This window comes from Condylura cristata, unplaced genomic scaffold (genome assembly GCF_000260355.1).
Source record: "Condylura cristata isolate star-nosed mole 26May11 unplaced genomic scaffold, ConCri1.0 scaffold00005, whole genome shotgun sequence".
Taxonomy (NCBI): domain Eukaryota; kingdom Metazoa; phylum Chordata; class Mammalia; order Eulipotyphla; family Talpidae; genus Condylura; species Condylura cristata.
The window spans coordinates 18974542-18989986 of NW_004567106.1; the positions used below are offsets into that span (position 1 = coordinate 18974542).

At 34.6% G+C, this 15445-nt stretch overlaps 1 protein-coding gene across 1 annotated transcript in view; it reads right to left on the reverse strand.

The window, feature by feature from the left end:
- Positions 1-14592, reverse strand: part of MEOX2 (mesenchyme homeobox 2) — a 66204-nt gene extending 51612 nt beyond the window's left edge. Inside the window, exon 1 of the mRNA XM_004676736.1 lies at positions 13800-14592. Within this exon, the coding sequence (XP_004676793.1) occupies positions 13800-14310 (511 nt within the window). The 5' untranslated portion in view covers positions 14311-14592. The remainder of the gene's footprint in view (positions 1-13799) is intronic.
- Positions 14593-15445: the final 853 nt, after the last annotated feature.

Sequence of the window (15445 nt, forward strand, 5' to 3'; positions counted from 1 at the left end):
ATGGTGGGAAAACTAATAACCACACCGGGGGGGGGGGAGTAAACAGGGATGTTAAAAAAATAAAAATAAAAAATAGTCAAAAACAAACAAACAAACAAAAATAGTGTAATGAAATTTCCACATAGGAAATTGAATTTAACATCACTAAATTATTTAAAAATACAGATACTTTGCAATTTAAACTGTATATCATCTGCTAGCTATGAATATGTTATAACAAATGCAAAATTTTTGCCTTATTTATTCAAAAAATGGTAAATATATATCACATAATCAGAAGTATGTCAATTTAGAAAGATTCATAGTATTCAACTAGAAACAAATATAGACAATTACTTATAATGGATACTCATTAAATGCTTGTATAGATTGCCCAAAAAATAAACTTTGGATTAACCCTACTAGTGGAAGTCTGGTACCAAGTGTCAGAAATTCTAACGTAGGCAATTTATTCAGTATTCGCAAAGCACTTCCATGACCAAATAAGATTAACCAAGCACTTCTCTGCATCTAACCCAACTGGAAACCACACCAAAAGAAAAATAAGAAATTGACCTTTCCAAAGACTAAATTGAGGAGACATGTGTCATGTTCACTGCAGCATTATCAAAAACCAGCCACGAGTAGAAAAAAAAATAATAAGTACTATCAACAGATGCTTGGATAAAGACACTGTAGTACATATTCACAGTAGAAAACTATTCAACTATAAGAAAAGATAACTTCCTACCACTTGCAATAAGGTGACTGGACTTATGTCAGATAGAGAAAGGCAAACACCTTGATTTCATTAATATGTTATAGAAAACCAAACAACTGAACTAAATAAAGCAAAAATAATGTATAACATAACCTTGCAAAGTCTCATGTCTCATTTAGTCAATAAACTTAGTGACACGCTACTTATTACTTAATTTCCTTTTGATAAGTATTTAGGGCTCCATATTAATGGACTAAAATATCAAATTACCAGAGGGGGATGGATGGTGGGTAAGGCAGGTAAAATGGGTCACCTGTATGGTAGAAAATAGAATTAGACTATTTTTTACACATTATGTTTATTGAAGCAGAGTAGGTTTACATTTCTGTATCTGCTCTTGGAGTTATAATTTCAAACCTCCACAAATGCATACTTTCATACTCTGCCCACCACTTGTGCCCCTCAATCCTCTATCATGTTTCATGGGCCCCTCGTCCCCTTACTCTTACCCTGCCAGCCTCAATCTCTGTTTTGCAGTCAGATGTTGAGAGTTTATTATTGGTTTGTTTTTGATTGACTCTTTGTTATGTTTTTCTCTACTCCACATATAAGTGAGACCATTCTGTATTTGTCTTTCTTATTCTGACTTATTTCATTTAGCATGATCCTTTCCAGTTGCACCCCAGTTGTCATAAATGGCATTCATATGTCATGTATATGTGTGAATACACATATATACATACATTATAATATATACAAACATACATACATACAAATATACCACATTTTTCTGATCTACTTCTCTGTCCTTGGGCACTCAGGTTGTTCCACGGTGAATTTAATATGCCATATATACATGAGGCACACCAAAAATGTATGAACTGTTATAGTATATTTTAGTTAACTTTAAATAAACAAGCAATATATTATAATGCTATAGATAATTTTTTTTTTCAAGAGGCTGGGGATATCTTTGTTCCTTATTTGCTTTAGTATTTCAAGTAGTATTATCTTTTCTCTAGAAAATACACTTGATTTTTCAAGCCAGGCTGTGACTATTAATAATGTACCTTCCATATGAAAAACAGAACCCAGATTAAATACAATTCAAAATTCAAAACAAATAAATATAAATAAAAGCAAAGGGTAAAGAATGAAATGGAGACAACAAAAGGAATCACAAGTCATAATTTAAGTGTATTATTATGGAACATACAGGCATGAACATGGTGAGAAAAATGCAAATGTCCATGCAAAGTGGTGTTGACCTGAGATCTTATTGGTCATATTTTAATGAAAATTATTAATATGTATTGGAAAAATATATCATGGTATCAAAATACAAAATAAATCTGCCAACAAACATGAAGCTAAATATACACACATAGGAGTGTCTATAAAACTAGAGAAACTTGCATAGAGTTAATAGATTATATCATTATCTGTTCCCTGATTGTAGTATTTTACTATAATTATGTAAGATAATACCATTGAGGGAAACTGGGTATCAGGTATATGCAATCCCTCCATATTAATTGTTAAAAATGCATGTTAATTTACAATTATCCTAACAAAAATTCTTTGTTAAATCTTATTCCTTTTGTATTGAGATAAGGAGGACTACTACAAAACTCTTTTGAAGAAATACAGGCTGAAATAAAAGCAAAACCAATAGCAACAAAAAGTTTAGCTGGTTAATTAAGTATTCAATGACTATGTCAGATGCTTAGAGATGGAATATACACAACACAAGAAGGGTTAATGTCCACGAATGAGATACTGCCAAGTTTTCTTTGTACTGTTCTTGTCTACAACCAAATGCTGCTTAACATCTGATATCTGTATCTATTATGTATTAGAAATACAGAATGATATGTGATATATATATATGTATTCACACACATACACATAAATATATAAAACCTATACAAATTAATGTATTTATGGCAGTACTTCTTAGCAAAGTATTATTTAAGTCTTTGGAGTAAACGCTAAATGTTAAGAGTTTAAAACAGTGTTCTGATACTTCCTAATATATATACCTAAATATACAGAGCTGCAGTCAAGAAATACTCTACACAATTTTCTGTAACAAAATCTATAATTAAACTTTTATGTTATGAATAATTTTAGCTTAATGTAGAATTCCAAAAAGAATAACAGGATCAATATATTACTATATATGTACGTATGATCCCATTAGGGAAGATGTAAAGAAATAAAGTCACTCATAAGAGAGTTAAATGAAGTATTCTCAGTAGAAAAGTAAATTAAGTGCAACAGGTACCAAAGCAAGGATAGAACAATATAAAAAGATGTAGAATAAGTGTGGATTTGGTCTGAACTGTCAGAAAAAGTAGCATGATTGAGTTTTTAATGTAAATCTAGTGGAGAAAGAGAAGTTGACAAATGACATCATTAATGTGAAAGCCTCTGAAATGTAAATTAAAATTAATGATGTAAAAGGAGGGTTGATGTATATACTTTTGGAAGGGAGTTGTGTTTGGAGCAAAAAAAAAAAAAACTATGAGGAAACCTTACTATATTTTTGATGCAGTGTTTTGAGGGTTTAAAAGAACACAGGTTCTGGAATTACTATAAGAGGTCAGCATTAGAGGTTTCCAGAGGTTACACAGTTCATGATCCTGGGGAGGAAAGATGAATCTGGTATTTACAGACTGTGGAGAATATGGGTGTGGACAGAAAAGACTAAGAAAGCACATCTGGCTAAAGCAAGCAAAAACAGTCATTAATATGTTTGACAATATTCTTTGCAGGAGGATTGTATTCAAAGAGAAAATAAATTTCAAGACCTATCTAGTATATAGATAAAGCTAATGACTTGAGACAAGTGAGAGTTCTTGGTTTCTGCTTGTAGCTATTTTCATTACTTCATCTGAACACATACACACACAGAGCTCAAGTTCACAAAATTCCCTTGTAGCAAATAATTTTTTAAACAGGAAACAGATTTTTCAATTCACAAATGGCTATCCAAATATTACTTTCCTTATAATTTATAACAATGTTCTCCTGCATATTATCAGATATGAAACTTTAAAGTAGTATTGCTTATTGTATGAGGTGTCAAAAATATTCAGGCACATTGGTAATTGATAACAAGAACTACATCATTAGAAAATTGAACTAAGAAAACATGTCAGTGTTCATATTCATAAAACAAGAATGAAAAATGAGAGGTAGTTTACACCCAAGCAAAGTACTTTGTCAAATTCCATTTTATTCTCTCAAAAGCAGTAGCCAACATTTTAAGTGATTTATTTTTATTGGGAAGACTAAAAATGTAAGTTTTCAAAATATTTTATGAGATTTTCCCTAAAAGGGCAGTAGGCTGAAGTCAGGATATGGAAGTTCAGCTGCCACTAGTTGGCTGAAGGAACAGACATTACTTAACTTTTCTGGACCCATTTTCTCATCTAGGAAATACGTTAATTGAACGGGATGACACCTTGGTTCTCTTTTAGTATCTTAATCATTCTGATTCTAATGATCTGCTTAAACATGAAAGATCACAACTCATTGACAAAACTAACCAATCAAGTCTACCCTGAATTCCAAGAGTAACAAACTAGTTGACACAGACGCCCCTTTCTTGTCAAAGCTGTTTGTTATTGCACATTGAATGTTTTGTTCTTCCTGTTCTCTCCCAGCCTTTCCATCATCTAGCTGAGAAGCAATCTCTATTCTTTTGAATTTCTCATACATCAGGGATCAAATTGCTATGAATCTAGGAACTCTGAAAGATTTAACTCTTGGCACGCAGACTTTTAACACTTACAGTATTCAATTTTACTGCTTACTCAAAAGCAACTGCCAAATACCATCAGCTATAATACTTTAAATTTTCTCTAAGGTACATTCATTTCTGAATTTCCCACACTGAACTGTGCTTATAGAACATGTGATTAAACCAAAGAGGAGAACTGATTGCAAAGTACTGCCAACTCCAGTGTTTTGATCTCTATTGCCTCAACCTAACAGTTATTCTCAAACATTATTAAGTACAAATGAAAATACAAATATGTGAACTATTTTCTGAAAAAAATTCATCACCAAAATAGAAATTTTTATGCACATTATGTGAATTATAATAAGTTTTTAGTTTTGAGTCGAATTTTCATATCTGCTATTCATGGGGGTCTCCAAATGGTACCATGTAATACTGGCAAAGAGATACAATATATAAATGCTCTGTGGAAAAATGTTTATAACACAGCTGGAAAAAAATTATCATTTGAGCCTCCTACTTAATAACTGAAATGAAGACTGAAAATTTTAACATCATTTTTAAATTTCTTTGTTTTAAATTTCCTTTTAACTAAATACCCCTTACCCTGTGCTTTTGAAACAGGTTTTTGATGGAGAAATGACTGTAGACACCTGAAAAAGGATGTTAGTAGACTATAAGTGAAACAAGCTATGATTTAGGAATCTCAAGGGTGAAAAAAGGCATCTTGACTCTCTTATACAACTTTGTCTAGGCTCACCCTGTATTTCAGGAAAATATCATGTGACTTACAATTTTAAGGACAGTTGCAGGTTATTTTTATCTTAAGCAATTTTTTAAGCAAGCAAACATTTTTATAGCTATATTCATAATAAAACACAAATAAAAAGGCAAGACAATAGAGTTTTACCAAATGGTGCATGCCCTTAAAAAATTGCACCTTCAAAAAAATGTACAAAATGATATAAAAATAAACTTATATTATTAAAAAAATATAAATTGCACTTTCATTTATATATGATAAAATAATTAACACATACTGAGCTTTACATTTATTAACTCACTTTACTTTTTAGAAAAAGGTGCAAAGAAGCTAAATCACAGATCAGAACATACAGAATGAGACATGGTGTTTTCCAAGATCTATTCTCAACATTTCTCCTCAATGGCAACATTCCTTTAGATTGAATTCTATGAATCTGATCCTCAGAGATGTGTGTGCTTTATTGTTGTCCATTGATTATGCCTGACTGCTGGAAGCAGCAGGAGATTGGAGGCCATGAAGATAGGCTACTCAATGACACTTGATATCAACTACTATCTTCCACTGAAATTCTAACTTTGCTAGAAATCTTCTGTCCTGCTGTTCACAATGGATTCTGGTAAAACTCCCTGTTTGTCTCCCCACATTTAGAGAGGTTAATATTTTACAGTTGTGGACAGACCCTGGGTGAGACACCCTTTCTGGTTGCTCTACTTACATACAACTCACCAACTAACTGTAATCAGCAAACTTGACAACTATCCCTTTGAGTGTGCCACCTATTTTTTAATTTTTATTTATCTGATAGAACGACTAAGAATAAGATGAGTCCTTTATGATTTATCAACTAATGGGGCCCTCCCAGCTGGCGCAGCGGATTGCAGCGCTGCACAGTGAAGTCAAGTCAAGCCAAACCACACCAAGCCAAGCCAAGCCAAACCAGGCCATGATTGCTTCAGTGCTAGATCAATCACCACCCCAGAGGTGACCCACACGGCACAGCAGACCTCTCCTGTCTCACCCTCTGCTCCCCTCAGCAGTGTACTTTGTTGATCTTCCTGTTCTGTTCCCCACTCTGTTTCTGTTGAATCCTCTCACCACTCCTGCACTTCTGGCCTGTACCCCAGTTCTGTATGAACAATTAATAAAAAATGATTTATCAACTAATGGGTATAAAGGATATATATGCAAAAATAACTTGCTACTTTTTTTTTTCCCAAACATCTGGAAATCCAGGAATAAAATTAGTCAAGCACTACTTCTAGGGACAAAGTATAATTCTGGAAGAAAAAGCATCAATAATTTCTTGAACTCTGAAAGTAAATATTAAAATATGGTAATGCTGGAAATATGAACAGCAGCAGGTCCACAGATTTGGATGCCTAGCCTCTGGCTTTCCTGTAATTTCAATCTGAACCAATAATTTATCTAAATTCAGGCTAGTTGAATGCATCCAAACCCATTTATATTTCAACTGAGAAATGAAATTCTACAGTAACGGTAGCCTGTAGTTGAGGAAATTTTAAGTGTTAAAGGCAGTTAATATACTGAAAGCTCATTTTCTTTTTGACAAATACTAAATAAGCAGCAAAGTCACTTAATTGAATCTACCCAGTTATAGTAGAGCTCGCTTTAGATGGTTCCAAATATATTAAAACAATTTGCTAAATTACTAGTATAATACAAAATCAAAGCTACATTTTATCTATTTAGTTTCCACCAAGCTTTTTATGGGCCAATTCTGTTTTCCTGAATTGCATGTTTTAACTATCAGAATAAAATCTATCATTTGTAAAAATTACTTGTATTTATTTCATATGAATTACTGCCCTTTTAAAGTTTTTTTTTTTCAGCTAAATAAGAAAACACCTCAGTTTGGCTACTAATTTTTCAAACAGCTAAGAATAATCACCTAAAAGCTTACCTTATAGTAGAGAAAGTGTAAGAAACTTCCCTGTAGGCATTGAGTACATTTCATCACTACATTTGCAAATAAATATCACATTGCTAAAATAAGTTTTTTATTTGGGTGTCATTTCTGGCAAAGCTTTAAGGCCCTATTTGCAAAGAACAAAATTTCAGACCTTTCAGTTCCTACTGGCATCAGCCAACTTAGGCTGGATCCTCCCCTAGGTCTCTGCAGAGCCTGAGAGGTGACTTCATCTTAATCACTTTCTTACCTACAGTTATGCAGGTAAGAAACTTTTTGTTGTTGTTGTTAGTGCCATTATGGGAATCTCTTGAAGAATGTGGAGAAAAAATGGTCCAGAGGAAGAGAAAAACAAAAGAAAATAAAACCTGCAGGGGAGTTGAAGACTTGACTTTAATGACTACCATTAAATACCGGCTTCAGCCTGTTGCACTCTAAGCATGGCTATACATCCTTGAAATTTCCTATTTTACTTTGTACCTAGAACATTTTACATCATACTAGGTCTTGAATGTGCCTGATGTCCTGACTCAGACTATTACCAAGAATTAAATTGGGGTTTTATCTATTTGTGTGTGTGTGTGTGTGTGTACATGCATACATACAGGCATACATATATACACACAGAGAGATGTATATCTCATATATATTACACATATCACATACATATATAAATATATACATATGTTATACACACATATATTATGTAAATGGTTACTTTAATGAGCTTTAAATACAATTGGCCATTCCTAGTTAATTCAGGGTCCTTCTTATTTTATTTTTACCATTCTTCTACTAAAATCAGTAGATACTAAAAACTGCAAAAATAAGCATCTTATATTAATAATTTCAATATAGTCTATCCTATAGAAATATACCTATAATGTTTTAGAAAGAAATCTTCTAAAAACAAATCATTGAATAATTAAATGTATTTCAAACATTCAACTTGAATTAATTCTATGAATTCTGAAAAGCAGTATTTTTAAATTTAAATCTTTAATCAAAACCCTAAAGTTTTTACAACCATGAGTTATTACCTAGTAAACTTCTGTTATATTTGCAATAAAAGTAAAAACTCCAAGAATTAAAGAATTAAGTACCAAAATACATAGTGTTTTGGAATTATTAAACTTTTAAGAAAATATTAACTTCTGAAGGTAGTGAGAAATAATGTATAAATGGAAGATCCAATTTGTTAATTTGAAATCTGTGTAGTATATAGAAAGCAAAGTGATTATTTTCAAGAGCTCTCTCCTCTTTCATATAAATCCTTTTTAAAAATGTGTACATATAATATAGATTTTACTGGGTTATTCTTGTTCATATGCATATACATATGAAAGAGAACAAAAACACATGATGAGATATTTTCAGTATCTTATAGGAACCAAAATCCAAAGCACAATACCAAGTTTACAGAACATAATATGTGTGATATATCCACATATACATATATATATTACAGAAATATTACATTGCTGTGGAAACTGTAACATGATAAAGGAAGGTTTCATGAATAATTTGATATTGTATATTTAAAATTGCAAATATAGAGGAAGTTAATAATTGACCCGTTCAATAACATACAAATGTATATTCTTTCCAAGAAACTTTCTGTTTATGTAGTGGTAAATATAAAAACACTAAAATAGAAACACTGTCTGAATTATGTGCACATGGATTATTATTTATTGATTATTTTGTATTGTAAAATAATACCTAAAATAATTTCCATATAGAAAAAAAAACCCTCTACTTTTATAATGTTAAGTAAAAGACCCTAAGAAAAGTAAGCATTGTCACTGTATGTTTTACTTCATGAGAAAAAGAAAGTAATCCATAAAACTTCAAATTTTCTCTAGATGGATTTTGAACCTTATCAAGTTGAATGACTTGAGGACATCATAACAAAAATAGAAAAACCTTCATTTTCTTTAACCTTTACAAACTGTCTAGTAAACCACATAACAAACAAAATAATAATAGAGAAATGAATTGTGATAGTTCAATTTGTCTTCTTACTTAAACATATGGCATAAGAAATACATATCATACCTACCTCAATATTTAATTTCTGGATTTTGGTCTTTGTATTTATCTATTTTTTTTTTTTCATTTCTCCACTGGCATCAGTCATCAATATCATGAGTCTGGAAATGTAATTAAACTGGCCATTCAAGAATTAATCTTTCTTAATTTATGATTGCAATCATGAAGAAAAAAATGCTACTGCATAATTACTTCATGTGCAAATCTACTTTCCTCACAAGTAGATTTATTATCATAAAAAAATATATGGCAAAAATATAGAAAATTTCAGAGTAAATCATCCACAACTATTAATTCAACCAATATATATGAAGGTATATTGCTTCATTTTTATTTTCAAACATTCTTCTATCCTTAGCATTTATTGTTCATAATCATGATAACAATTATTGGAAAAGAGGTAGACTCTGAAAATTTAGAAGTAAATTACTGAAGTGAATATAATACCAAACTAAAATACATTGTGGCAGTATATTGTTCTTTTTTCATTGGGCAGAAATCTAAAAAGCCCTCCCTCACTTCTTTTATGTTTTAAACCATAATTTTTAGTAAAGTAAATGAATAAAATTGGCAACATTACCATGCCAAGAATATGTAGTACATTTATGTGTGGGTTTCTTTCTTTCTTTCTTTCTTTACATAATTTATCTATTAATTCATGCGTAGGTTATTTCTCAAATGAAATATATTGCTTATTCTATTAAGTATGGAAATAACTTCTCAAATTTCCCTAAATCCATGGGCTGATCCTTTTATCTAGTTTACCTCTATTAAAATTAACTTCTTAGACTATCTAGGTCTTATAATAAGTTTTATATGCTTACTATAAATTCCAAAGCTGTTAAAGCTTTCAAACAGAGGAAAACTGAAAAATGCTTAGGATATATATATTTTTTTCAATTTATTAGTGGTTATCAGTTTACTAGGTGCCAACATAACAGTCTCCATTGATAAGTGAACAATAATTAAAATTTTAGATATTTATTTCTGAATTTTTAGCTCAAATGAAAGTTTTAGCAGTGCTTACCTAGCATTTAAAACTTTTGCTTTTCAAATGAACTATAAACATATTCATAAAAACCCAGAACTGATTCCTATTTTTATATGCATTCACCCTTCTCTTCATTCTATTTTCTAACAATAAATTCTAAAGGAACTGTTGCTCTTGAATTGAGTATAATCATTTCAGAACATTCATGTAGGTCAATGGCACTTTGAATTTTTTTTTTTTAAGGCAGGTCATCACTTTAAAGTGTTCACACTTAAAATTCATCATTACTCCAGAAAATAACTGATTGTTGTATACTAAAAACCTGGATATTTAGGTCATTCTGTATTCTATAATCATCAAGATTCAACAGATTGTTTTTATTAATACTAAGATAATAGCTTGGAATGACAAGCTATAATCTTATATGACAATAAAGTAACTGTTTTCCTTTCAGAAAACATGACGGTCGATTAACTTGAATAAAGTATTTACATATTTATTTACTATACTACCTACATACAAACTAACAGTAGATTGATTAATCTTTTTTTGGCTTAACTGAACGTGAACAGCTTATACCCATTATTGCATCGCTTGCAGAACAATCAAATGTAATTGAAGTTGAGCAATTCACACTATTTATAGACATTTTTTTCAGAATCACCTGCTTTGTATAGATTGTTTTAAGTACAGTAGTAAAGTTTTGATTTTTAGAGTTTGATTTTAAGAGTTCCTTTGAAGATATGGCAGATGTTGGTTTTGCTAATAATGCTGGAAAGCATAGCAGATTCAAAGTTGCAAAAATGTTTAATGCATATAAAATAACAATGCGCGTTTGTATTAAACTTGGTCATTTTTAATTGTCCATAAACTACAGTAGAAGCCTAAGTTCACAAATACTTGTTTCTTTGAGCTTCTCGAATTTGCATATGTGTTTGTGTTCATGTGTGTTTGGGTGTGTAAATGCATACAAAGGCACACTAAAGTGTTACAGTATATTGATAACTTTACCATCACTACCACAAATAAGAACTTGAGTTAATTTAAATACTACACTAGTACTTAAAATTATATTAGAATTTTGCATGACTATGCACACACACACACATGCGTGCACATACAATCTGGGTATTAGATATAGGAATACAGAATTTGTGTTCCAACTGACCTGAATTTATATGTATTGCATCTACTTTCAACTATAAATACATAGTAATTATAAGCAGTCTAACAAAATATAAATAAATGGTCTTTACTCTGCATGATAAGATGTATCCAATTAAAAATTTCAAGAATTTAGAAAAGAATTTAACTTTATATGTTGGAAATATCAAAATATTAAAGCTGTGCTATAAGCAATTAGATATATTATATATAATATGTCAAAATTATAGTAATTTTCTCTATAGTTTTAGTTTCTGCATGAAAGATACTCTTACCATGGAATGAAGATGATAATGCAAGTTAAGGAAAACCAAATGTGTAGTCATCAGAGGAGAAAGTATCTTCAATTTAATCCATCTTAAGACTAGCAGATAGTAGGTTGCATAGTGAAATTGGCAAATTAAACTTCAATTTCAATGATTATTCATGTTTATCAGAAAATATTTGATATTTTAGTTAGTAAAATGTTCCTTTCAGACATGTATCCAAAGTCTATCGTTGGTGTTACTGAATTGTATTTTTCACTCAAAAGGTAATCTCTTAATAGTTAATGTATGTGACACACGAAGTATTACAAGTTTTGTGTTTGTTTCTCCAGTACACTAATTATGAGTTTTGACATGTTAAAAAAAAACTTATTTTGTCCTATACTTTATTTTCAACAAAGGAGGGCAGCACTATTGTTATAATTAATTTTCTTAAGAAAGGTGTTCTCAGATCCCACTTTTTGTTTCCCGCTAACCGAAACAACACATGCCTATAAAAAAAAATTCAGTTTGTCCTGGAAACTTAGATGCAATTGATTCATGAGGTTCAGGAAACATAAGGAACAATCTATCTCTGATAATTGTAAAAGTGTGCTAAGCAACCTGATTGGGATTTATCTCCAAAAAAAATTACATTGAAAAAATCAAATATTGAGACTGGGAAATAACTGCATTCTAAAAGTGACACTTTTTTTCTAATAAAGATGATAACCTTCTTGCAATGATTAACCTTTTAGCTCTGTCTTAAGAGAATTTCACTTACGGTTATTAAGAATTAACAAAAGTGAGTGATACTGCTGGTAACTTTCCTAGATGTCAACTAATTTTTAGTAACGCATCAAAAGTTCACCTCAACCTTGCAAGAAGAAGAGCTATACTTTAGGTTTGTGACAAGAATCCATCCCATATTAACCCTGCAAGGCAACTGATAACATTGCTGCAATGAATATGATACATGCCGTCATTTATCAGGGATGTTACATAAAGCTTCTTAAAGCATAAACCTTTTCTAATCTTTCAAACCACTACCTGGAGTTGCCTCATAGGCCATTTAAACCAATTCTACAAAGCAGGAAAAATAGGTAAATATTATACTAAATAAATGACACCTTCCAAAAAGAGGGAATACAGGTAGCACTATTGCTTAGCTACAGAAGAAAATTGAAAGCTCCCTGAATTGTAAAGTTTCATAATGATAGACAAAAAAACGATATTGAGGAGTTGCTAGGAAAACTACTTTCTCTGGATTGCTACAAGTCCGTCAGCAGGCTATGTCTTCAAGCATCTGTTTAGTAAGTTTCTCCATTTGTGTGGCTATTCCAGTGATTGCCATGTAGACCAAGGCCTCCAGGCACACCCTCCCCTACCAGCCTCAGGCATGTAGGAACCAGCACTATCCCAACGCAGCAGTTTGTTTCTCAATACTTGTCTTGGAAAATACTCATTTGCAGGATGATTTCCTCTTTTGAAATTGAGGTTCTTTCTTAAGATTAACACCTCCTCAATATAACTTTTGTTATGAAAAGTTTTTCTTCAAGAGACTGACCATGTATTTATTTACATCTCTGTGACACATTCCTTAAAATCTTGTTTTCCTAGGTTATATTTTCCCCTCGAAAGGGATTTTTTTTAACCATTTGGAATAGAATGCTATTTAAAGAACTCTGAAATCAGAATTTTTGTGAAAAAAATCTGAAACTTTTTTTTCTCATACGCTTTGCCAAGTTCCACTGCAAGTTCCAAATATTGTGCAATAATATGGAAATCCAGTTAACCACGGGGAAAGAAGAGTCACTTGGAGTCGGGAACTTGCAAGGGAAAAGTCAAAGAGTGGCACAGGCACGCAGGCTCGCCTGGCTGACGCTCGTCCCAGGGTGCTGCGTCCTCCACCCATCATCTCAGATGGAAGGTCACGCTTCCCAATCGATTTCACATACTGTCACTTGTCTTTTTTTTTCCCCCCCTCAACTCTCTGGTAAACTAGTTTAAACCTTGGAGAGTGTAGCGCTGTTGACTGCTAGCGTTGCCTCAGGAAAAACACGTGCCCGCAAATAACACCGCCAAAGCTGCCTCGCGGGAAACCAGAAAGTGCAAACCGGCACCATCTTCCCGACCACCACACTAGAGTGCGAGAATCTTCCCTGTCATCTCTCTGGCCCCTTCCCCCAGACACGGGCGTCCTTACCTGAGCTATCGCTTTTCCTCTTGCCGCCACTTCTCTTCTCCGCCTCCGCGGGTGACAGTGCCTGGCGGCCGTAGTCCCCTGGCGTGCACGCCCCGGTTGGAGTGCTGGAGCCCAAGCTCGAAGAGTTGGAACAGAGCACTGGAGGGCTGCTCCCCAGCTCCGGGGGCCCTCCTGAGTCAGGCTGAAGGCAGAGGCTGTGCCTAGCCGCACTTGGCGGGGAGGACATCTGCGGGAGGTGCCAGTTGGTTTGCAGAGCCTGGTGCTGCTGCTGTTGGTGATGGTGGTGATGGTGGTGATGGTGGTGGTGGTGCCCCCTGTGATGCTGGCTGGCAAACATGCCCTCCTCGTTGGGGTATCCCGCGATTATGCAAGATGAAGAAGAAGTGGAGAGCTCGGGGTAGGACATATGGTCAGATCTTCCATGGAGGGCGAGAGAGGACTGGGAGAACGGGTGCAAGCCTTGCGCTGTGGCGTGAGGGCTGCGCAGGCAGCCAAAGAGCGGGTGTTCCATAGCATGCAAGTCTCAGGTTCCAGGCAGAAGACTTCACAGCGGTTCCAAACGCCACCACCGTCTGTCACTTTTCACTGGAAATTGTGTTAACTTTTTCGCCCTCCCAAAGCAATAGCCGCTCGCGTTTCTGCAGAGTTCAGATAATCCCGGTCCAGAGCCCTAGAGGCCAGTCTCTTTTACGTATAAACACTGGGACCTGGAGAAGCTTCCCTCCGAGCTACTCAGATGTCAAGAGTAGGAGAGGTTGAAGCCAAAAGAAGGTGGTCCCAGAGAACTGCTTTCAGGGGGAAATGGCTCTGAGAGGTTATAAATAGAGTGTAATGTGAGCTGGGGGCTGGCTTAGAAGCCCAGCGCTGACCACATGCAAACTCCCTCCAAAACTCCCGCTCAGTGTGCGCCACGCGCTCCGAGTTCCACTTCCTATCGCTGGCTGGACGCACACAGCGCGTCCACGCCCGCCGGCCGCTGCCAGCCGCCAGCGCTGCAAGAGGCGCGCCCCGAGCGGCAGCCGGCAGCGACTTTCGCCTCCAGACTTCTTAGCAGAATGGCTTCAGGCGCACGCCACCCCCGGTCCCACACCCAGCGTGTGACTGACTCACGTCTCTCGGGAAAGGTGCCTTGTCACCTGCAGAAAAGTTAACAGTGCACCTTGTTCTTAAGCAGCATGGAAGTAGCAGTAAGGATAAGGATACAAATCACTGCTAGTTTGGTGCGCGTTCTGTGAACTTTTGCAAACTTCAGGTTTTTTGATGTCCAGAAGAGCGGAGCGCCTAGCTCTTTTGCAACTTGTGTCTGTGGCTTGGCTTTAAATGCACTGGGGCGCCAGGTGGGAGTTTGCAAGGCTGTGTGCCTCGGGCTGGAAAGGTTCAAAAGGAGAAAAACCTGGTTGGTCAGGTGTGAGGAGAGCGCGGGGCGCGTTGACAGTTACGGACATCCAGGTCCTAGCATCCTCACCTGTGCTCGCGTGTGGACTCTCCCTTCCCTAGTTTGCTACAAATGCATTCCCCCGCCCCTCGCCCCCGGCCCCCCCTCCCCGTTTTCATGGTCCCACTCAATTTCCTAGCCACATGTCCACCAAGGACTTTCCCTGGATCAACAATACTGCGAAGCGATTTCGTTCTGGTCAATGAGATGT